We start from the raw sequence: 25,290 nt of genomic DNA on the forward strand, positions 1-25,290 counted from the left end.
AGAAATTAAGTTAGGGTTTCTATCTTAATTATGAGAAGATTAAATAAGATTATTAATCTTAGTTTCTTATAAAAATTAACAAATTTTGTTGAGAGAAAAGGAACTGTGCAAACAAAATGTGTTTTGCTTTAGTTTTTATTTATGTTGTTTAAATATGTTTAGTTATTCCCTTGTTTGTATTATTCCTTTTCTCTTGGCCTAGTAAATATTTTAATCCAACAAATAATACAAGAGAAGACAAACATTAACTAAAATCTAAATAAATAAAAAATATATTTAAATAAAAAACAACAAACAGAAAATAAGAGAGTGATACAATAAGAAAGGGAAATAAATGTTAATTCTTTTTATACATGGATTAAAATATAGTCTAATCTAAGACAATAACAATTCATACATGGAAAGAGTAATACAACTTAACAATTTAATTCACATAATTTTATCTATGCAGGTCACACAAATATACAAGTTTTTATAATTTATATTCGACTTGATTTAGAGAGTAAATCAAAATTTTTTTTATCATTTCAATTATCGTTATTTGAGTAATAATCACCTCAAATAGGGAATAATTTTGCATTTTATTATAAGAGAATAATCTCCTATAATCTTCTGAAGTTACTCTCTAAAAATGATTAAATTTTATCTAAAATTCTATAAATATTTTATCAGATATTTTTTTAATTTAATTTTATTTTAAACTACTAAAACTCTTGCTAACTTAAACATTAAAATCTCAATAAATATTTTTCACTCTGTTAGAGTGGTTACCAAGTTTTATAACTTTGTTATATTAAATTTATTTAGTAAAAAAATTGGTATTTTTTTGTGTCAATAGTATAAAGAGAAAGTCTAAGAAGCAGCATTTTTATTAAAATTTGGCCAACACTTAATCATTAAAAAGAAAATGAGAAATCTTATACTATTAAATATCATCTCACACCATTAAAAATATTGATGATGGCTAATTGATAATTAAACATCACAAATTTTGTTAGTCCCCTAACACTCCTCATAGTATAAATTTTATATTTTCGCTCGCATGTCTTATTTTCTAATAATGATATCAAAACTCTAGGTTGAGTTCTGGCTAATTTGTTTAAAAATATTTTTTATGGAGTTTGAGATTCAATAATTCAATAGCCGCATCAATTTTAAAATTTATAAAGTTCATACGACGATAATGCTTACATAATAAGGTGTTAATGGAGTACTTGATGACAAAGAAAAAATCTAAAATTGTTAAAGATAATGCAAAATAAAAAAAAATAATTACAAAACTCTTTCCACCATTCATTTAGCATTATAGGTGATATTTTACAGAAAGTCTTTTTAGAAAAAATAAGTGTTGTTCTATGGATCAATTAGAGTTATTACACATGACCAAGATGATAATCAATCGTCTTGGTGTTTTACAACGTCTTTATATGTTTTGTATAATATAAGAAACTTTAGTAAAATCACATATTGCTAAGTTCATATATTTAGTGACGGAGTTGAATAATACGGATAAGATTTTCTTTGAAAAACAACAAGCTATGATATTTTATTCATTACCTCATTTATTCGAATATTTTCGTAAAATGTTCATTTATGGTCATAAAAATCTAAATATTGATGAGATTAATGGAGAGATAGGAATGATCATTATGATTCTACAATTATTTTGGTTAGTAGAGATAATGGAGAGATATTGGATCTAATAACAATAACAAAAAAAAAAAATCTAAATTTGGTTTTAAATATTATGATGGAAGATGTAGATATACCAACAGGGTCATTGAAAGAGAGATTATTCTAAACTAAAAAAAATCACTTAAATATTTTGACAAATATTATTAGAGATACCGAAGATATTTTCTAGATTTTAACCAGATTAGTTGATTATTCGTAAGGCCTTGATTTTGATGTTTCTATTAAATAAATTTATGTATTAATATTTTATTTTAGATAGAGCTTTTGAAGATATTATCAAATTAATTTTGAAGTGAAGATGGTGAGGAAGTTAAAACCAATTTGAATTGTTAAAGAAGATTCTAAAATAATCATAAAATCAAGTAGTTAGTATCTAGCCACACATGTCATATTGTGATATATGGTCAACAATATACAATTTGTATTATCCAACTTATATACAAGTTATAAAGAAAGGATAATTATAGAAGAATCAAGAATCAAGAATCAAGAATTAAAAGTTACATGGCTAATAGAGTTGCATGGCTAATACAGTCTTGATTTCTCCACAAAAATAATATAAATAGGTAGTTTGACCATCAAGTTTAGATGTATTATTTTAGTTAATTATCGGTCATAATTAGCGAGTGTTTGGAGAAAATTATTAGTTTTTTTTGTGTTTTCACTTTTATTCAGTGTATTAAATTATTAGTCACTCTTTTAATTAATTTTTTTATATTTTATGTAATTTTTTTATATTTAGATTGAGTGTTTTATTTAGTTTAATATTTTAAATATAATTAGAACTTAATTTTAGATAAAATATCACAAATGGCCACTTTATATCTTTGAATTGAAAATTTAATTTAGATAAAATGATTATCCATTTAGAAATTTTTAAAAAAATTATTTTAAACAAAATAATTATCCAATTTTATAATTTTATTATATCATATTTATTTAATAAAAAAATATATATTTTTTTATGTCAATAATGTAAATTTCACGCTTTCGGTCGCATGCTTCACTTTCTAACATCATTGTCTCCAATTTCTCCACGGTACCCGAAATTCACCACTGTTACAGGCCTACAGGCCAGTGAGACCACAATCACAACCACAACCTCCACCTCCAACTCTTTTCTGTGTCCAAGGTGAGAATCGAAAATCTTCAACACCTAATTGTCATAATGCATTTTGATTAATTAATTATTTCTATAATATAATAATTACCAAGAATTAAATATATTTTATTCAGAGCACATATATAGTTATGCTCTCTTTTTTTTTCACCCGGTCGTAGGTTATATAATACATATACTGATATACACTTGTTGCTACTCTTTACACTAATGACACATATTTTCTCCCGCATAATTGTATTGAATTCTCGGATTTAATATACACAATTAATTAGTAAGCTTGATTCTTATAACATCATGAGGTTAACTCTGCATCATTCCTTAAAAACTTATCCGAAATGTTTGCTACTTGCTAGAGTAAATCCTGCAAAGACTTGTATTTACAACACAACCATATGATAATAATGGATGTTTATTATTAATAATGAAATGTATAATAATAATATAAACAAATATCAATGAAAAATGAAAGTTATACAAAAAAAAAAAGGGATAAAAATATAACCTGAATGCATCCACAGATGTAAATTGCTAAGTACTTGCTACCATATATATGTATATCAGCTACCATTGCGACATGAATATTCAATAACATGCCCAATGTAGCTATCAATGGAGCAGTCCAAACTATTGAAAGAGCCATATTAAATATAGTATTCATCCTAGTTATTTAAAACATTTTTCAGTCTAGTCATAATTTCCTAATAATAATCAAACAAAAAAAAAATTGTAATCAATTATTTTGAAGTTCTTATAGTTTCATTTAGATTTTAATTAGGTCTCTAGATTGCACAAATAATTTTAAAAAAAAATACTACAAACTTTTAAATTATAAGTCCATAATAATTTGATGTTTATTATTGTGATATATTAATAATGAACATAATTCTCTCAAAAAATGATAAAATAATCGGAATAAATCTTTTTATATAAAAAAATTTACTTTGCTTGATTGTTGTTATTATGTGTAATTTTTACAATTTTTTATGAGTTTTAGATTGAATGACATAGTTTTATGATCAATGATAAAAATTTGTATACAACTAATATATAAACTATGTACAGTTTTTTATTAATACTATTTAAACACTAAATACTTTAATATTCATATAAAAATATAGCATATATATATTAAATTAATAAAACAAGAAAGAACGTATTAATTGTTTTTTTTTTTACTGGAAACGTATTAATTGTTAAGAAAACACTAACGTTAAATAAATTCCACTATAAAAAAGTGAATGCATAAGATAATTGAAAATTTGTACTTATTTCAAGGTATCAAAAGTAATCTAAAATAACGCTTGACCAAATACTATTTGCATTTTGCAATAACAATTTTTGTTGTGATGATGAACTTGGATATTTGAAAATAGGTTCAATTTCCACTCTTCATACTTGTAACATTAACAATCTCCCCCTCAAGTGTGAGCCTCCACATCAAGCATCAACTCCCCCTCTTTCTAGCTCCTCCACCACGAGTATTCATCTATCACACCGCTGCAAAATACCGTGGGACACACCGCCCGGACCACCTTTGCCGGGAAGACCTTTGATGCTTCACCTTGAATACCCCTTAAAACCAGACCGATTAAACCATTGGCACTGATACCATTTGTTGGGCCAACCGTGAGGAGCTCTCGACCACCAGGGAGACTTTAGAGAGGAATCAAGTGAGAGAACATAAGATGAGATGACACCACATCCAACTCAAAACCTTACGGTGTTAAGTTAATGGGTCTCTAGTCTTATAAACTCCTCACTCTTCCTTACTTTCTTTGATGTTGGACTAACTTCATGCACTCCTCACACTTGTAACATTAATAATCTCCCCCTCAAGTGTGAGCCTCCACATCAAGCATCAACTCCCCCTCTTTCTAGCTCCTCCACCACGAGTATTCATCCATAACACCACCGCAAAACACCGCGGGACACGCCGCCCGGACCACCTTTGCCGGGAAGACTTTCGATGCTTCACCTTGAATACCCCTTAAAACCAGACCGATTAAACCATTGGCACTGATACCACTTGTTGGGCCAACCGTGAGGAGCTCTCGACCACCGGAGAGACTTCGTGGAGGAATCAAGCGAGAGAACATAAGATGAGATGACACCACATCCAACTCAAAATCTTAAGGTGTTAAGTTAATGGGTCTCTAATTTTATAAACTCCTCACTATTCCTTGCTTTCTTTGATGTGGGACTAGCTTCATGCACTCTTCATACTTGTAACATTAACAATCTCCCCCTCAAGTGTGAGCCTCCACATCAAGCATCAACTCCCCCTCTTTCTAGCTCCTCCACCACGAGTATTCATCTATCACACCGCTGCAAAATACCGTGGGACACACCGCCCGGACCACCTTTGCCGGGAAGACCTTTGATGCTTCACCTTGAATACCCCTTAAAACCAGACCGATTAAACCATTGGCACTGATACCATTTGTTGGGCCAACCGTGAGGAGCTCTCGACCACCAGGGAGACTTTAGAGAGGAATCAAGTGAGAGAACATAAGATGAGATGACACCACATCCAACTCAAAACCTTACGGTGTTAAGTTAATGGGTCTCTAGTCTTATAAACTCCTCACTCTTCCTTGCTTTCTTTGATGTGGGACTAACTTCATGTACTCCTCACACTTGCAACATTAACATGCACAACACGTGGGGCAGTTCCGTAGTAGGTCATCTTCCATAACGGCCCATGTTTCACCAAAAAGCTATAGCTCCTTGGGAGTTGATTGAATGGCCAAGGAGTGTGATCGGTCCATAAATCAGTAACAAACACCTATGTCACGAAATCCACATTGAGAACACAACTAGGGACAGGAGAAGAAAGAACAGAAACTAAAAAGAACACATGTAATCTCATACCCAACAACTAGATTACTAAATTTTCCATCAATCCATCCCACAAAAGAAAATGCAAACGAAAAATATGAACACTCATTTTATACTCCAAATAAAGTTTACATCAATTAGTTCCTCAGTTATGAATGTCATAAAAAGTGTTTGGCAGTTTGTTCATCAAGAAAAGAGATAGTGGCATCGGTTTATTTCCTTTCTTAAAATTATGCCCTGATACCAATCCATTTGCTCAATCAAAATGACCCTACTATAGTACAAAGTGGAATCATTTTGATGCCAAATCAGAAGATCCATCAACGTTCTAATTTCTCATTATTAAGGAAGAACAATGTTGATGTCATTTTCTGTAATTTAAAGTAAAGGTATTTCAACACCGACTTCCTTTTGAACAGTCAAAGTGAAGTCAAAGCATGTATTTTGTTTGTATTTTTTAATGAAAAGAGAAAGATAAGCATTCCAATGAACACTTTACAAAAGGAAGATGACTCTTCCTTTGAAGGAAAGGCCTATTATTAGCATTGTAAACCAAACCTCATTAAAAATGTGTGTTTTCTCTTAACACAGAAAGTAGAATAATTATAAGGAGATGCAGAATAATGATCCTTCATACAGGAGCAAGAAAACCATTAAAAGAAGAGCTATCTATAAACCATAGCTTTCCAATCTCTAAAATATGTCTGAGAGGGGAAGTCTCTAATCAAGCTTTACACCAAATAGATGCCAAATATCTAATCCTATACCATAAAGCATGCTTGTCAAAGTAGGGGAAAATATAGAAGTAACCTTGTAATCGTCCTAAAATTATTCATACATAAAAAGAAACCAGTAAAAAGTTACAAAACTAGAATAAAGTTAGTTAACAGTAAAGTGAGAAAAAAGAATGATCAAAGTAGAATAGTTCTAGCCACCAATTAACTTGCTTACTAAAGCATCTTAATTTCTTCTTCTAATTAGACAAAGTAACCAAGTGCAAGGTGAAAGTGTTACGCACATGTGTATCAAAATTAGTTACAGATATCTAATCATGTATTGTTACATCGATAAGAGTGTTCGACACAATCAATCACCATTAAATTCAAGAAAGAAAGAAAGTAACCTGGTAATGATCGCCAAATTCTTCATAGAAAGCAGCTTTGATAGCTTCAGCAGAAGCCTTATGTCCACCACCAGTGTCACTCATGAGAATCAAAACCTTCTTGGGACCCACACCTTCTCCACCATTAAACTACAATCCTTCACCTTCCACAACACCGTTGCTATCATCTTCCCTGACTCCATTTCCATTCCCATCGTCACCACTCCCAACACGCCCTCCATTCCCATCACAACTTCTATTGCCATTGGTGCCTTGGAACGAATCAATCCTCAACCAAGCAAAGTCATTCGGAACACTATCATAGTAGAACGCAACTGCACGGTTGAAGTCGTTGACGAAGGTAGCGAAGGCGAAAGCCCTGACCTTCAAAATGGTACGTTTTGGTGCACGTGCGTTGAAGTGGAGGAAGGAAGAAGAGGAGCAGGTGTCTGGTCCAGGGGGAGTGGAATTGAAGGTGAAGCGACAGATTTGAGTTCCTAAATCGAAGGGGATTATGCATGATGAATAGTAAAAGTGTGAAAAAATGTGTGAATATTTCTATTTTAGGATAATGTTACAGGTTGTAGAAGGAAAACTGATAGTCTGATACTTTGATGTTGGAGAAACACAGAAAGAGGGGCACGAATTCCATGAACTGTGCGTGTTTGACTGACCAGTGCACATAGCGCTTAATTTTGGCTGATTTGTGCGCCTAATGATTAGGGCTGTTGGATCTTTTTTGTTTTTTAATTTAAGGATAGAGATAATTCTGTTACTTCTCTTTTTTAATTAGTTAGTGAATATTTTTTGTTGTTTTTGTGTCAAATAAGTTCTTTTATAAAATTTATTTTGTTGTTGGTTATTTTTCTTAAATCCCTAAACTATCTGAATTTATATAGAAAAAGTTTATGATTTTTTAAAATAAAATTAATTATGGTTAATGATTGTGTATTTCGTTAAATAAGAGACAACGGAGTCAGACTAGGAAGGAAGGAGATGCGTCGTGAACGAGGTTTAACGCATACAAGAAACACTTTGATGTTTACGTTTCCGTCACTGACCATCATTCAAGTTGCAGGAAGTTTTCCTCGTGGAATCACGGTGCAAAGTTGCCTACTCTCTGAATGGCGCACCTACCGCGATTCATGCATTCGGAGGATGACTAGACATTAGTGTCATCGTTGGAACGGAATTCAATTCCTATTGGATAATAAGGAGCGTTGTTTCGGGTAGATGTCTGACTTTGCCGGAGACGATCAACAACGAATGAGAGAAGCGGAATGGAGATGGTGGGCGAGAGACTGGCGAAGGAAAGTCAGAAGATATTTTGGGTCGGGCGGGTCATGCTGGCACACGGTTGGGTTGAACTTGGTTGCATGCAATACCTATCTAAAAAAATAATGGACCTGTATAGTATAATTTTTTTTATATGGAGATGTATGTTTTTTCTGAAACAAATGTTGGGTGATGGGTTGGGTTATTGATAATGTTGTTAAAACTAGACCAATCTTTTAGTATGATCCTCTTTGCTATACCAAAAAAAAAAAAACTCACATGCTTGAACAAAGAAGAGAAAAACCAAAATAGTTATTTCATGTATAATTAGTAATTGAACAATTTAACACCAGTATTAAATTATTGCAAGATATAATAATTAAAATATTCTATAAAACCAACTTAGTTGATTAATGTAAGATTTTATCATATGTGCACTAAAAATTGATGATGGTTTATAAAATGAATAGAAAAATTAAATAATGAACATGCATATATGTACCAATTGAATATGGGATTTTATTCGTATAATATAAATGGCAACAACTAGTTTAGAGATTCTTTATTTGTCCGTTAAAATTCAGTATTTAGTGAAGGATTTGTTATTATTTAATTGCACTAATTGATTTATTATAACGTCTGAGATAAGTACTTTGAAATTTTTTTAAATCAGTCCTTCCGTATTCTTTGTTCATCCAAGTAATTTAATTGGAAAGATGTTTCTCTTTTATAATTTGACATAATATTAGGGTATGCTAAAAAGGATAATATGATGACATTCTTTTGTTTTATTATCTAGTGTAAAATAATAGTATGTTAAAAAATATATAATTTTTGTTGGAAGGCTAGAAAATATTCTTGACAATCAAATGTGTTGCTTGTGCTAATATAGGACACGACAAAATGTTAATAGTTAACTGCATCGGGATTAAACAATGTGAATACTTATTCTACATAATTACACGATTTGTTTTTCGCAATAAAAACAAGGTTATATTGGATGTCACATAACCTTCCATACTTAAAATAGTTAAGTTTTGCAAACAAAAGGATCGGGGGATAGGACATCTATATAGAAGTGCTCCTTGGGCCGAATATATACTGACTACTCAGCATAGAATATTAATCTTCCGAATCAAAATGAAAATAACTCAGAAAGTTTCATCTTGTGGTGTAATACTACTTTGCCCAGAAAGGAAGGATAAACCGATAAACAGGTTTTTGATCATGCACACGTAAATAGTTGCCGATATGTTCCGGAGTCATGATTTGGGAATGGTAATTGGCACCAACGTAACATAAATCCCTAATTATCAGTAAGTTAAAATAATTTAAGATAACAGACTTAAGAACGAACTAAAAGTAGATATAATTATTGTCTCCAAGTTTTAAGTAGCATTCCAGAAAATCAAAAGGGCGACTAAACAAACTAAACAAATAAATCATTCATACAGACCTCGACAAAAAACAACATAACATAAAGATATCAAACATATGCACCAAGTCAAATACCTCCGACATCGTCTTCATTCTGCCTGGCGGGCTCCTGATCGTTGCAGCTATGTGCCGTCTGCTCCGCTTCAACACCAGTGCCACCAAGCAAGACTTTACGCTTGTCCTCCAAAGCATCGACCCTGTGTGCTAGTCCATGCCACTTTGCCCCCTCATGCTGTTCCCATTGATGAAGCTTGGCGATCTCTGCCGTCAATGTATCTGCTTTTTTATCCATTTGGTGAACTGTCATTTTATTCTTGTGCCACGCCATCCGCAACATCATTTCCAGTCATAGCCATGCCTTCTCTCCTTTCTCCACTTCCATCTCCTTTGTCTTCAACCTGGCATCGACGGTTAACTGCGTGACCCTCTCCACCCTGAGTTGTTCTGCAGTCGCTTGAAGTTTAGCCTTCAAATTCTCCTTCCTTTTGACCAGTGCGGCCTCAACGAGATCACAGATTGCGCATTTTTCATCTCTATGGATGATGTCGATCAGATCAGCGATCGACAGTTTTGCGAGGTCGTCAGCACTAATGGTATGGTCCGTGACGGATTCCTATGACATTCTCTCAGAAGAAGACGACGACGTATGGCCGACGATGACGATGCTTCAAGCAACGATTTTTCTTCTGGTGACTGATGAAGAGATAATTTGATGGTAAAGAATTTCTCAAATGAAATCTCGTTACAAGTATAGTTCTAAACTAACAAACAATCTTCACATCTAAATTTAATTTGTTTGTCACAAGTACAAACCCCAATAAAAATAACCGAAGTATTTAAACCTCGGGTCGTCTCTCAAGGAATTGCAGGGAAACATGCTCAATCATTGGTTATGGATTGTATCTTTTGGGGAATTTGGAGTAAGGGACAATAAATGTAAATTGCAAGAAAGTAAATGAAACTCAAATGATGAGAAGGTCCTGGCAAGGGTTGATCATTAAGGATCTCTATCCTTATTACTAACCACAACATGATAATTGCAAGGATCAATCCCATTAAGTAATCCTCTAACAAGTGAAGGAAAGTCAAATGAGCTTTATCAATCCTAGTCCATAAGTCCTAGCTACTCACTAATTGAATTAATGAAAGCTAGAGTCAATGGATATCAATTATCAAACATTTGGACATTAGTAACTCAAGGGTTCCTAAGTTACCATCCCAATCCAATAACATAAAAACCTACTCTAACATCCTTCCAAGCATTTTGTCAAACACTTGGAAGGCATAAAAGGAAAGCATAGTAGATTGCAAGAATTAATAAAATCTACTACTACCTAATACAAATAATCAACAACAACAACTAAAGAAGGCAAAATTAACATGAAATACCTCAAATTGCATTAAAGGAAGTTGAAATTGACAAGAGTGTTCATAACATAAAACATAACCAAAACGAAAAATTAACAAGAGAAGATAGAAAAATCAAGACACTACAACAAGGAATTGTAAAGAGAAAGTAAATGGCAACAAGAAATTAAATCTAGATCTAAGAGAGATTAACCTAATCATAACCTAATTCTAGAGAGAAGATGGAGCTTCTCTCTCTAGAAAACTAACTAAAGACTCATCATAACTACACTAAATGCTTCCCCCCTTGACCCATCATCAATTCTGCATAAAATAGCCTCAGAAAGGAGTTCGATCTGGGCCTGGGAAGCTTAGAAATCGCCCCCAGCATTTTCACTTTAATGAGGTCACGTGCGAGCTGTGACGCGTACGCATGGGTCACACGTACGCGTCACTTGGCATTTTCCTCTCACGCGTACGCGTCATGTCACGCGTCCGCGTCGCCATGCGACTTCATATTCACGCGTGCGCATCGATGAATGCACTATAAATCCTTAATTTTTCATGAATTCTCCACTTTGCATGCTTTTCTCTTCACCCTTTTGATCAATTCCTAGCCTTTTCAACCTGAATTCACTAACAAACACATCAAGGCATCTAGTGGAATCAATGGTGAATTAAAATTAGCAATTTAAGGCCTAAAAAGCATGTTTTCACACTTAAGCACAAATTAGGAGAAAGTCATGAAACCATGCCTTTTCATTGAATAAATATGAAAAAAGTTGATACAATCCCCTAAGTTAAGCACAAGATAAACCCTAAAAATGGGAGGATATGAGTGTGATAGTCTGGCAGACAGTAGTGAGAGCAGAGGAGGGTGACCGAAAGAAGGGGCGGGAGAAGGAGAGGCAGAGAGGTGAGAGAAGGAGTTACGACAGAGAAGAACTGAAGAAGGTGTTATGAGAAATAGGGTTTGTCAATAACATACATACATACATACATACATATATACATACATACATACATATATATATATATATATATATATGCTTCTCCTTCTGTAGTAAGGAAGACCTTATGACTATCAAGCATCCGATTTCGTTTTCTATTGAGTTAGGAAATGCAACAGGTCTACTAACATCAAAGAGAAGGGTTGGACTCATCGATGGTAGGAAAAGCTGAGATAGCTGTATCCGAAATATCATACATAAGATGATCTTACTCTGATCAGACCGAGGCGAAGACAGACAGAGAAGGTGGTTATCCTATTTTTATGATATCTTACCCCGGCATATAATAAGGCTTATGCTACTTCTTTAGCAAAGTTGCCGTATACACACTAGAAAGAGTTGGCGAAAGCCAGGGATTCCAATCTTGAAAGCATTAATTCTATTAAGCAACGGGCAAAGAAAGAATGTTTGAGCTGAGACGGATAGATTGAGAATGTCTTAGAAGAGAGATGATAAGCCCCTTCTTCCTATGAGGGGTGAAGAAGACCAATTGTTGCTATCTCCTTAGCTCAGATTGACTTTCTAACCTTCCTTGATTCAGAAAGCTTATCATTGAGGGGCAGGGAAGTCAGATTAATGCGTTCGGATGGCTAAGATCACTCGCCAAAGAATAGAGGAGAGTTAAGAGGTTTGAATCCGGAGACAATGCCATATAAGACAACTCAGGTAAGCAATTCTAAAGGCCGAAGTCTTTGAAAGACCTTACTGCTAAAAGGTAGGCAAGTAAGTAGGCTCTGAAAGCCGGATTCTATTCAGCAGGTGCTAACAGCTATATCCTAATATTGAGTTTGACATCGCCCTGCCCTTCTATGCCATGGATTAAGAGTTCTATGGAGTTAAGAGTCCCCGGAGTTTAGTGTAGTTAGATTGCCGTTGCCATAGCAGCAGGAGAGAAGTCTAACTTCAAACCTCCAAGAAGCCTGGGGAAAAAAGCCATGGATTCTCTTATTCTTCCTTCACAGAACTTCCTAAAGGGAGCCGTTGAATTACCAGAAGTGTGATCCCTAAGGAGGAAAGCCGGACTTTCACTTTACTGATATGAAATTCGTCTTTCTATTTTGATTAGAATACCAGCCCTACTGGAATCTTTTCTATTTACAGGTCTGCATGCATCTGAGAAGTCCAGTCAGGCAGAAAGGAAGAAAGAACAACCATAACTTTAACGAGAAAGAAATCCGGGGCGAAAGAAAGTCATCCTTTCTTACCGGAGCAGGCGAGAATTCCTAAGATAGACTTAGACGTCCTGTCAGAATAGATCTTTCCGGGGGATTCCGACCTCCCCCTCAGAATGAATGAAATGACATATAAGAAAAGATGATCGCTACTTATGATGAAAGGCCGTAAAAGCCCAGTCCTGCATCTGAAAAGCTAGGAAATTCAGTTTGATCTGACCTAGGCTGATCCGTATATGACCTTGTATTCTCATTCAAGACCTGGTGGGGAATCCCTACCAGAAGAAGATCCTGTAGGCGAGGCAGTAACTAAGGAAAAAAAAAAGCCAGTAATCCCTAAGAATCTCTTATCCTTTTCCCTGGGAACGAGGACTGAGTTCCAGAATTCAGGAAAGCACTAAAACCGGAGATTGAGCTCCTCTAAATCCGATAAATCCGAAGTCAGGAGTTAACTCCTTCGAAATAGTAGTTTCCCCGGGAGAGAGTTCCATTGACTTACCGATGCAGCAAAGAAGGAAATAGTCTGATATCGTTCGTGAGAAATAGCCATTCTTTACTCTTCATTCGCGGGAAGGTAGTTATGAGGCATAGCTTAGGGGGAATGCTAGAGGAGGAAAAGGTCTTTATTCTCTCTTTCAGTAAAGACCAATCGTAGGCAGGGGTTACGTGGTAGTAATTAGTCCTACTAGCCCTACTGAAAGAAAGTTTACATGTTGGGCCAGGCATAGTTTACTTACTAAGCCCGATAAGACCTCTTACTATTACTAGCTAGACTGTTTACCTACCAATAGACAGGCATGCGCATACTGGTTTACCTAGACTTAAGACTGTGAGATTCTATTCTTAGCCATATTCTTAGATATTTCCTAGGAGAAAAAAGCTCTATACACTGACTAGCGGAGATTGACCTTACCCGCATTGACTTACTTACCATACTGTACTTACCTTACTGCACAGACAATACAGAAGGTTTTTCCTTCTTTAATCTGTCCCTCATCTCTGTCTTCAATGTCAGGTCAACAAGTTCACTGCCCTAAACCTAATACAAGGACAGACTGTTCTAAGAGTTTCTTTGTGCATATCCCTATAAGAAGAAGTTGAATTAGGTAGTAGCTTCAGCGCTTTATACTCTCTCTCAAACCTGAACTAAGTCCAAACAGTTCCCTGTAAGAAAGCCTATCTCAGGATACTGACATCAAGAAGTTCCCTCTCCTAAACCTAATCTAAGGACACAGAGTTAACTAACAGACCTGTAAGAAACCTCATCTAAGTCCAATTCATTCCAATAGTTTATTAAGGTTTTCCTTTTTCTCTGTCTCAAATCTCTTTCATCCAAGTAACCCCAGATTTCCAGATATTAGGAACTACGGAATGAAGTCTTATTGGAACTAGCGGGACTCATACAATCTCAGGCTTTGGCTCGCTCCTCGCTTTTGTTCAATTAGAAATATAAGATAAGTACAAGTTTGATAGGGAATGAGCCCTCAAGAATGGGACGGCAGCGGACCGCACTCAGAGACAATTTGGGCTTCATCTTGGTTTCGGATGGCAAGATGCTTTGCCGTGCAAAATCTATGTTGTTGGCTACCTTCTTGTGGGCTAGTTGAGACTTGTCCTACTTGTTGGCTACGTTCAGCAGCTACAGAGCAGTCTTTCGAGTTCGGATTAGTTGATGGCTTGGTTTGAGCTTGGTGCACGGTTGAATGAGGTATTCAGGGGCGCGCTTCTTTCAGAGACTGAGTTATCAGCAAAACATCGGGATGCTAGGAAACTTCCAGTATATCCTTCTTAGTCTTTGGTTACCCATGTGAACCTACAGGACATGTTGGCAAAGAAAACGCCAAGTGGCAAGTGGTGAGGGGAAAAGCCTAAAGATCTGAAGCTGGATGCTAGCAGCAGGGGAAAGTAGATAGGCATTGCTTCCAAGGGAGGTTAATAACAGGGTTTCTACTTCAATACTGGACTACGGCTCAGTTAGAAGCTAATGTTGCTGAATCCCTTCCACGGCAGAAGTTCCCGGGATCAGTAGATCTTCAGCTCAGGGTGATTGGAGGATTGATTTACGGTTGCTTTGATCTATAGTACCTCTACCGGCTTGCGTAAGTCCAATATAACTCCAGAGAGCAAAGAAAGGAATCAACAGCAAGATCATCTTATGATCTTTGCGCCTACTTCATCTTACTTAGGCTTCGGGAAGTTAATAAAGACTTTAATTAGGTCTGGCAACGCATTCTATATCTCTTTTTAAGTCGAATGCAGGTATGAAACTAGAATGAACTCCTGTACGGCGGCGTATTAGCCTAAGCAGCCGCTTGATTTAGTGTTACCCCTTAAACAGCATTTACTACGAAGTTGCTTCCCACGTAGGCTAAATAATAGGCTTATTTAGGTCTGGAGTCCCCGATCTCGGAAGGGATTGAACCATAAGGCTAGTCTTAGCAACAGCAAGAGAATGACTTACCTCCGGCTTCCTCGGTCGGGCTGGTAACACAACAGAAATAAGAAAGAGGAAGCTTCTATTCTGACTTTCTGGCCTAGCGCATTAAGAGCTTAGAAGGACTTAGATGACGGATGCTGTATAGCTGCTCTTTCGAGTTCGTAGTGCCTACTACCCAAATCTCAAATATATAGAAGAAGTCAAGGCCAGAAACATCAATTCAGACTTTCTTCCTTCTGAAAAAGATAAAGAGTCTGACTTCGTTTACCAGGCTGCCCTCTCCTTTGAAGATGAAACAGGGGCTTGAAAAAGACTTAGAAGAAGCTAACTTGTGATCTTTCTAAGAAAGGAAGGGCTTTCTTTCATACTTTACATTCCTGGGGAAACTCTATAGTTTAGTTTTTCATCCTTAGTTACAGCCTTTTCTGCCTTCTTATGGCTGATCCTACCTCCACATTCTGACCAGATTAGGCCTATAGCAGAAAGATCAAAGCTTAACTATCAAGACTATAGGTCCCACAAAGAAAAACTCCAAACTACCAATAAACCTAGACCTCAACCTTAAAGAACATAAAGGCTGAATGAGAAGGCAAAGCTAGCAGCCTCTAAGTCATTCTCAATCCCAGGGGCCAGTCAGAAGTTTCCGATTCCTATTTAGATAGTGTTGAAAGGCCTTCCTTTATGGATTCTTCTGTCTATTGAGTCCCCATCCAGTCAGCGACTGACTAAGATTCAGTCTCAAGCTCGGTATGAAATGCCACTCTTAGTGAGTAGGCTAGCTAGGACAGTTAAGACTTTGATCTTGATACTAGCCCCCCCCCATGAACAAAGTCCTGATATAAAAGCCTAAGATTCCTCTGTCTATATACACTGAGACGCCCTTTCAGTAGAAAACTTGTAAGTATTTATTTAGTTAGAGTCCAGCTGTGATTGAGACAGAAAAGAATGGTTTAGACTCCTATTTACCGGGTATTTAGAAAGGAAAGTCTTTGAAAGCCTTTACAGCAGTGGGATATGCAGCAGTAAATTTAAGTAAGTCAGGGATTTCCTTCTCCTCAGCTGTGTCGGATGCAACTGATGAAAGACCAGCAAGAAAGCAAGCATATATATGTATCTGAGGGATATTTTTTACATTTCCTATACATTGACTGTGCGTTACTAGTGAAAAGTTGTTTCGTATTCTTTTTTTGTAATTAGCATGTTTTAACTTTTTTTATCTAACATTTAAGTTTTCAAAATATTAATTAATCACTTTTAACATGTGTAAAAAATTTATTTCGTTTATTTTTGAAAAACTAAAAGATGAATTTAAACTACTTTAGTGAACAAAAAAAAGCAAAAATAACCGTTATTCTATGATTAATTCAAATAAACAATTAAATTAAGAACAATAAAGCATTAAAGTAGATTAAACCATTCAGTACATGAACAGTCAAACAGAAACATTAAATTATTGCTTTGTAAAACCAAAGTATTTAAATATGATAGAACAGAAGTATAAATAGGATAGATATGGCACGTTTTTAATTAAATATAACACATACTATTACGATATGTTTAAATTATAATAATATAATATTCTGTGCTTTTATTAATATCTGGTTTAACTTAGAAGCATCCGTAAAGAAAGAAAATGTCTAGGGAAACGTATGTGGCATTGAACCCCCTAATGCCAGCATATTAAAATTTTTAAAAGATATATTAGGGACAAAGAGAGCACATCGTTGGCGCTCGTCTCTCCTCTTGATATTCTCCAATAATCCCACCCCCTAGGGCTTGCAAATGGTTGGAACATCCAAGAAGAACAAAAAGAACATAAAGAAAGGGACCGTATCCGTTGAGTACCAATGTCCGCTGAATCTTCTTCTGTGTGACATGTGGGTTAAGATTGCCATGAATGTTGCACCGAATTCGATTCAGGATCTGTTCAACATGCAGGCAACTTGCAAAGTGTTTCTGGATGCAGCGAGGTCCGACTTTGTCTACAAGCATGCATCGATGCTGGAGTTACGGATTGCGTCCTTTTTATATTACGCTTGCCGGCCTGCAAAGAGGTTCATATATTGCTACGCGAGAGCAGAAAATCTGGTTGCTCTACTCTGGGTGGGGATGATTGATTTCTTCTGAGTTGGCCATTCCATCGGTGGAATGGAGACTCTAACTATGGCTGCAACAGAGGGTGACGTTGAAGCCTGTTACATGTGTGCGATGCTGCTACTATCTAATGGTAAGAAAAATGAAAAGCTCATTCGAAGGGGACTTGAATTTTTTGAAACTGTATGTGCTTCTGGGGTAGTCGAAAGGTGCAGACAGGTGTTCAGTCAGTTATTCTAGCCGCGGTGGGTGGAGGTGAAACCGACAGATCCTGGACAACACGTGGTTTGTCTGTCAACAAGTTGCCCTACCCGCAACACCATGGGTGTTGTGGAAGATTTGTCCCGTGTCTCGTGTGTGCAATGACTGGCCATAATTTATGGTTTGTTTTTCTTATTGTGTTAAATTAAGATACTATTATAGTAGTACCGAGTACCGACTAAGTGACTATTGTTCAAATGTTATTAAGATACTAGGTGACTATTGTTATAAAATTTGCAGCTGATTTTAGAGGGATGTAATTCAAAATCCCAGCAATCAACGATGTTGTTTCGGTGTCATCATGAGCTGTGAGCCTAGCGCAAAAAGACAATACCACAATCGCAGGGCGCATACTCCATCTTCGATTCTTCTTTCTATTTCATCCAAAGCTTCCATTAATTGTGAATCGCACCAACCAATCCTTTTCAAATTCAAAAATATAGGTACCTGCACTTCTTCATAATTGAATCAAAGTTGGTTTTGTATTCTTCATGTTGTGAAAAACATTACCTTCCTGCATCTTACGGCACTGAGCTTCAAATTGTGAAAGAGTTTACAATATAGATTATTGAGCTATTTCTATGATTATTCTTTATGTTGTGTTGATCTGAAATTGTGCTCTTCATAATTGCCGGCAAAAAGTTTTGTTTCTAATTTTGGGGATCAAGGTTAGGGTAAACGTGAAAATCATAGTTTTAGGTTTTCAGGGGAATTGCGTGTTACTGCTGATGATAATGGTCAGAACTTCAATTTTGGTAGTCTTGATACACCAAGTGATGATGAAGAGGAAGATGATGGTGATGGTGATGGAAAAGGTTCTAGTGATGGTGATGATGAAGGTTTTGAGTTTATGAGCTCCTCTAATAGCAATGATAATCGTGCTTATGGAGAAAGTATTAGTAGAGTTGAAATTGATGAATATGAATTCAGACATCCTTTGGTTAAGGAAGTTTGTAGGTTGATTACATATAGGTCATCTTAGAACCCTAGACTTAAAGGATATTTCAGGTACTTGTTAAGAAGATTGAAGCCCCCACATGTTTGTGCTGTCTTATGCTCTCAAGAAGACGAACAAATTTCTTTGAATTTCTTCTATTCGGTTGATCTGCAGTGGCGCTACAAACACGGCGCTATTGTTTACTATACATTGTTAGATGTTCTTAGCAAGACTAAATTGTGCCAGGGTGCTAAGCGAATTCTTAAGCTTATGTTGCGCTGTGGAATCAAATGTTCCTCTGAAGCTTTTAGCTATGTGATGGTGTCTTATAGTCGAGCAAGCATGTTGAGGTAAGCCATGCAAGTTTTGACCGTGATACAGAAAGCTGGATTTGAACTTAATTTATCTATATGTAACTTTGTTATCTATACTTTAGTTAAGGGTAGCAAATTGGAGAAGGCACTGAGATTCTTGATCAAGGGTTACTGTGATCTGAATCGAGTTAAAGATGCATTGGAGCTTATTGGGAAAATGCCATCCAAGGGATGTCCCCCTGACATGGTTAATTATTATACTGTGATGGCTTTCCACTGCAAGAAGAAAATAATTGAAGAAGTGAAGCTGCCGATGGAGAAAATGGTGGTGAATAGTGAATTAATTTCAGATCAGGTTACATATGATACACTTATTCACACGCTATCCAAGCATGGACATGCAGATGATGCTTTGGCTTACTTAAAAGAAGTAGAAGACAAGGGCTTCCACATTGATAAAGTTGGGCATAATGCAGTAGTTAACTCCTTTAGTAAGAATGGAAAAATAGATGAGATAAAGAGTTTAGTGAACGAGATGTACTCGAAGGGTTGTATTCCAAGTGTTGTGACATATATTGCTATTATTGATAGATTTTTTTGCATGGGGAAGATAGATGAAGTGAAAAAGATGTGGTAGCAGATGTACAAACATGGGTGCAAGCCAAATACCGTTTTATACACAATTTTGTTAAATGGCCTGTGTCACAATGGAAAATTGTTAGAGACAAAGGAGATGCTGAATATAGGTAAGAAGCATTGGTGGATGCCAAATGCCATAAGTTACAGCGTTGTGATGCATGGTTTTCGTAGGGAAGAAAACTTGTCCACAGCTTGTGATTAGGTTAGAGAAATGGTTGGAAAGGGATTTTTTGCATCTCCAGTTAAAATTAACCTGTTAATACAGTCCTTGTGTCTAAATCAGGAAGTATTTGAAGCTAAAATATTTTTAGAAGAATGCCTGAATAAAGGTTGTGCCATTAATGTCGTAAAATTTACTAAAAGAGATGTACTTCATCAACAAATATCCTAATGTTGTCACATTTACAACAGTGTTTGATGCATTGGGGAGGATATATAGGTAGATTGGACGAGGCTGTTAAGTTAATAACGAAGATGCTATGTAAAAGTTTGGATCTAACTCCGGTAATATATAGGACAGTCATCCACTATTATTGTAAATGGGAGCAAGTGGATGATATGTTGAAATTATTGGAAAAAATGCTTGTTAGTAAGCCATTAAGAACATTATACAATCAAGTAATTGAGAAGCTTTGTGCTTTTGGAAAACCTGAGGAGGCTGAGAAGCTTCTAGGAAAGGTTTTGAGAACAGCATCAAACCTTGTTGTTAATACATGCCATGTTCTCATTGAAAGCTATTTGAATAAAAGGCTTCCTCTATCAGCAAATCGAGTGACTTCTAGAATGTTTAGCCGTAATTTGATTCCTGATTTGAAGTTGTGTCAGAAAGAAACTAATGTCGGATGGAAAGTTGCTTGAGGTTGATAACCTTATGTTGCAACTTGTTGAGCTTAGAATACAACAAAATGAGACAAATTTGTGGTATGTTATCACTTTCTTTCGTTGGAGATCCAATACATCTTGCATTTTATTATGGTAAGGCCATTCTTTGTTCTAGAAAAAATGGTTCTGATTTTTGAAAAAGCAAAATTCATTCATGTTATCTTAACTATAGTTTAGATAATTGTCTTTTTTAAGTTTGACACATATGTATTTCTCTTTTATGATGATGATGATAGGCATATCAATTTCATGCTAGTGTTGTGCTTTATATATTTCAGTTTGATAACAAGAATTTAGGGGTAGAGTATGCATCTTTTTCTGAATATTGTTTACATGATATATTATCTTACAAGATGTGCATGAAAATAAATCCTGACAATCGCATGCTTCTTTCCCAAACAGAGTTCTCCCAATCATTTCGAAGAGAACTTAGCACATTGACTACTCTTGTTGCTGAAATTGTTTCCTCATTTGAAGTCCCTAGGATCTCTTTCTTTGAAAAATTTTTAGCATTTGAATAACTAGCCATCTTGGTTACCAAGCTGCTAATTAGATTAATTTTTTTTATGAATAAACTGGAAAAATCACTTATTCTTCTCTTTTTTTTTTATCTTTCTACTCTCTACAAAATTTTTTTTCTACCAATGCCAACTATCTTTCATTTCCATAACCATTAAAGGGTAATATATATAATGTATGTAGAGTATATTTTCATATATAAATATGTGTGTAAATAACATTTCATGTTAATGAAAGGCAATGATGGATACTTTTAAGGTACTATTTTGTATAATTCCTTTTGACTGATGGATTTGCTCAACAGCTAAATTGAATATGCAAGACACATTTTGCAATAGAATTGTGTAGATATTGTGAAATAATGTGCTACCTACTCACATGCTATTTGGTGTGCACTCTCAAGTCTTAACCAGGCCAATCTCAGTTAGTTTCGCTTTTTTAAAATTGCTTATAAATAGACCTATGTATTTGACTGCCTTCTCATGTCCAGACATGAAATTTAAAAAAATATTAACTAGCTTACAAATTAGATAGGAAAAAGAAACTAGAGAGATGGAGTTGAAATACACGATGGTAATGAAAGTGGTTGTGATTATTCTATTACTTTTAGCAATCATTACCATTGTTGATGCTTGCAAAATCCAATTCTGGTCTCCTTTAAGAAGGTGCTACATTCAAATAGAGGTGGCAATCACTTTGTCAAATCTAAATGCCTTTCACATACAACTGTATGGATGTTGGATATCACTGTTACCAAACTTGCAATAGTTGTCATTACTCTCATTTCCTCAAAAGTGTCAATATTTAGAAGAAATGGAATCTTGCTATCCCCTATGTACAATCTAGATGACTGATTAAGAATATCAATAAAGTTTAAATTAAGATACTATTATAGTAGTACTGAGACCCGACTAAGTGACTATTGTTGAAATGGTAGTTAAGGCATGCATTTCAAATTTTAATTTTTAAGATTTCGAGTTTTTATATTTTTATTTAAATAAGACCGGTTCAACCTATTGAACCAAAAATCCAGTGGCCCAGTAATATTTAGTTATTAGTGGTGATAAAAAAATTGTATGGTAAATAAATAATAAAAATATAAAATTAAATTATTATCTCAATTTTAAATCAAATTAATTTTTACTTTACATAACAAATTTGTATAATAATACTTCATTTTCAATTCATCTCAAATTAAATTAAATTGTGGGTTTAACAAGGTTCAGGTCGAAATGGATCCAAAAACCTCTTTGGACTTCTGTCACAACGGTGCTAATTCTCATTCATCCGTGCCCTTTGTTGCTCTCATTCAGAAGTTGATGAAAAAGGTCGGTCCTTAACTTGCAATCACGTCAAATTGTTGTACTGATGCATTAGTTAAGTTGGGGAATAGTCACCCTACTCTTTATGTTGTTTATGAGTCTTTTCTTAGTGTAGTTTTTTATTTTTTAAATTTGCAGCTACTTTTAGAGGAATGTAATTCAAAATTCCAGTAATTAACGATGTTGTTAAGGTGTCATCATGAGCGGTGATCCAATCGTAGAAAGATAACAACACAGTCGCAGAGCGCATATTGCATCTCTGATTCCTCCCTCTATTTCATCCAAAGCTTCTATTAATTATGAATCGCATCAACCAATCCTTTTCAATTGGAAAAATGCAGGTACCTGCACTTCTTTATAATTGAATCAAAGTTCCTTTTGTATTCTTCATGTCGTGAAAAATATTGCCTTCCTACACCTTATGGCACTGAGTTTCAATCCATTGCAAAAAGGTTTCCAATATAGGTTCTTGATGAGCTATTTCTATGATTATTCTTTATGTTATGTTGATCTGAACTGTGCTCTTTATCATTGCTTGCAAAAAAATTCTATTTCTAGTTTTGGAGCTCAAGGTCAGGGTAAACGTGAAAATCATAGTTTTAGGTTTCGAGGAAAATTACGTGTTACCACCAATGATGATGGTCAGAACTTCAATTTTGGTAGTTTTGATACAATGAGAGATGATGAAGAGGAAGAAGACAGTAATGGTGATGTAAAAGGTTCTAGTGATGGTGATGATGAGGGTCTTGAGTTTATGAGCTCCTCTAATAGTAATGACAATCATGCTTATGGAGAGAGTATTGGTAGAATTAAAATTGATGAACATGAATTCAGGTACCCTTTGGTTAAGAAATTTGTAGGATGATTACGTATAGGTCAGTTTGGAACCCTAGACTTGAAGGATATTTGAAGTACATATTGAAAAGATTGAAGCCCCTACATGTTTGTGCTATCTTACTTTCTTAAGAATATGAATGAATTGCTTTAAATTTTTTCTATTGGGATGATTGGCAGTGGCGCGACAAACACAATGCTATTGTTTACTATACATTGTTAGATGTGCTTAGCAAGACTAAATTGTGTCGGGATGCTAAGCGGATTCTTAGGCTTATGATGTGTCGTGGAATCAAAGAAGAAAGCTAGAGTTAATTTATCTATATGTAACATTGCTATCTATGTTTTAGTTAAGGGTTGTAAATTGGAGAAGGCACTGAGATTCTTGAATCGAATGGAGCTGGTTGGAATCAAACCTAATGTTGTCACTTATAATTGCTTGATCAAGGGTTACTGTGATCTGAATTGGGTTAAAGATGCATTGGAGCTTATTATGGAAATTTCATCAAAGGGATGTCCCCCTGACAAGGTTTGTTATTATACTGTGATGGTTTTTCTCTACAAGGAGAAAAGAATTGAAGTGAAGCTGTTGATGAAAAAAATGATGGTGAATAGTGAATTAATTCCAAATCAGGATACATATGATACGCTTATTCACATGCTATCCAAGCATGGACATGCAGACGATGCTTTGGCTTACTTAAGAGAAGGATATTATCACTTTTAGTAATCATTACCATTGTTGATGCTTGCAAAATCCAATTCCAGTCTCCTTCAAGATGGTGCTGCATTCAAATAGTTGTGGCAATCACTTTGTCAAATCTAAATCAAATTATGTGTTTTGATAATTGTTTTTGCATAAAGTCAACGCCTCCCACATGCAACTGTATGGATGTTGGATATCATTGCCACCAATCTTGCAATAGTTGCTATTGCTCTCATTTTCGCAAAAGTGTCAATATTTAGATGAAATGGAATCTTGCTATCCTCTATGTACAATCTAGATGTCTAATTAAGAATACCAACAAAGTTTAAATTAAAATACTATTGTAATCGTATTGGCTAATTTTATGTTTATTAAGATACTATTGTAGTAGTACCGAGTACCGACTAAGTGACTATTGTTCAAATGTTAGTTAACACATGCATCTCAAATTTTACATTTAAGATTTTAGCTGTTTATATTTTTATTTAAATAAGACTGGTTCAACCTGTAATCTACCGATTGAACAATAAATCCAGTGACCCAGTAATATATAATTATTAGTGGTGATAAAAAAATTGTATGGTAAATAAATAATAAAAAATATAAAATCAAATTATTATCTCAATTTTAAATCATATTCATTTTTATTTTACATAACAAATTTGTATAATAATACTTCATTTTCAGTTCATTTCAAATTAAATTAAATCGTGGGTTAACAAGGTGGTGCACGAATTTGTGATTCGCACAACTAACCAGCAAGTGCACTGGGTCGTCCAAGTAATACCTTACGTGAGTAAGGGTCGATCCCACGGAGATTATTGGTTTGAAGCAATCAATGTTTATTTTATTAATCTTAGTCAGGAGGCCAATAAGGTTATTTGGATTTAATTGTAAGAAGTCAAAGTATTTAAAATTGTAAGAAAAATAATAGAGAATAATAGCGTTACTTGTTGTGCAGTAATGGGGAATATGTTGGAGTTTTGGAGATGCTTTGTCCTTTGAACTTCAACTCTTCCTTGAAATCCTTCAACACACGCAAGGCTCCTTCCATGGCAAGCTCTATGTAGGGTGTCACCGTTGTCAGTGGCTACTTCCCATCCTCTCAGTGAAAACGTTCCTATGCTCTGCCACAGCACAGCTAATCATCTGTCGGTTCTCAATCAGGCTGGAATAGAATCCACTGATCCTTTTGCGTCTGTCACTAACGCCCAACCTTCAGGAGTTTGAAGCACGTCACAGTCATTCAATCCCAGAATCCTACTCGGAATACCACAGACAAGGTTTAGACTTTCCGGATTCTCATGAATGCCGCCATCAATCCGGCCTATACCACGAAGATTCTG

General features: G+C 35.2%; 1 protein-coding gene and 2 pseudogenes across 1 annotated transcript; all 3 read left to right on the top strand.

Moving 5' to 3' along the window:
- Positions 1–17,218: 17,218 nt before the first annotated feature.
- On the top strand, positions 17,219–17,563 carry LOC127740512 (uncharacterized). The gene has a single exon (XM_052251525.1). The coding sequence runs from the start codon at positions 17,219–17,221 to the stop codon at positions 17,561–17,563; it is 345 nt and encodes a 114-aa protein (XP_052107485.1).
- A 36-nt stretch (positions 17,564–17,599) lies between these two features.
- Positions 17,600–20,660, top strand: LOC107472247 (pentatricopeptide repeat-containing protein At1g63400-like; annotated as a pseudogene).
- A 2,165-nt stretch (positions 20,661–22,825) lies between these two features.
- Positions 22,826–25,290, top strand: part of LOC107472246 (pentatricopeptide repeat-containing protein At1g09900-like) — a 32,633-nt pseudogene continuing 30,168 nt past the window's right edge.

Source organism: Arachis duranensis, chromosome 7, assembly GCF_000817695.3.
Source record: "Arachis duranensis cultivar V14167 chromosome 7, aradu.V14167.gnm2.J7QH, whole genome shotgun sequence".
Lineage (NCBI taxonomy): Eukaryota > Viridiplantae > Streptophyta > Magnoliopsida > Fabales > Fabaceae > Arachis > Arachis duranensis.

What these genes read in the sequence shown, in the direction of transcription:
- LOC127740512 (XM_052251525.1), top strand. Translation starts at nt 17,219, where the DNA reads ATGGTTGGAACATCCAAGAAGAACAAAAAGAACATAAAGAAAGGGACC.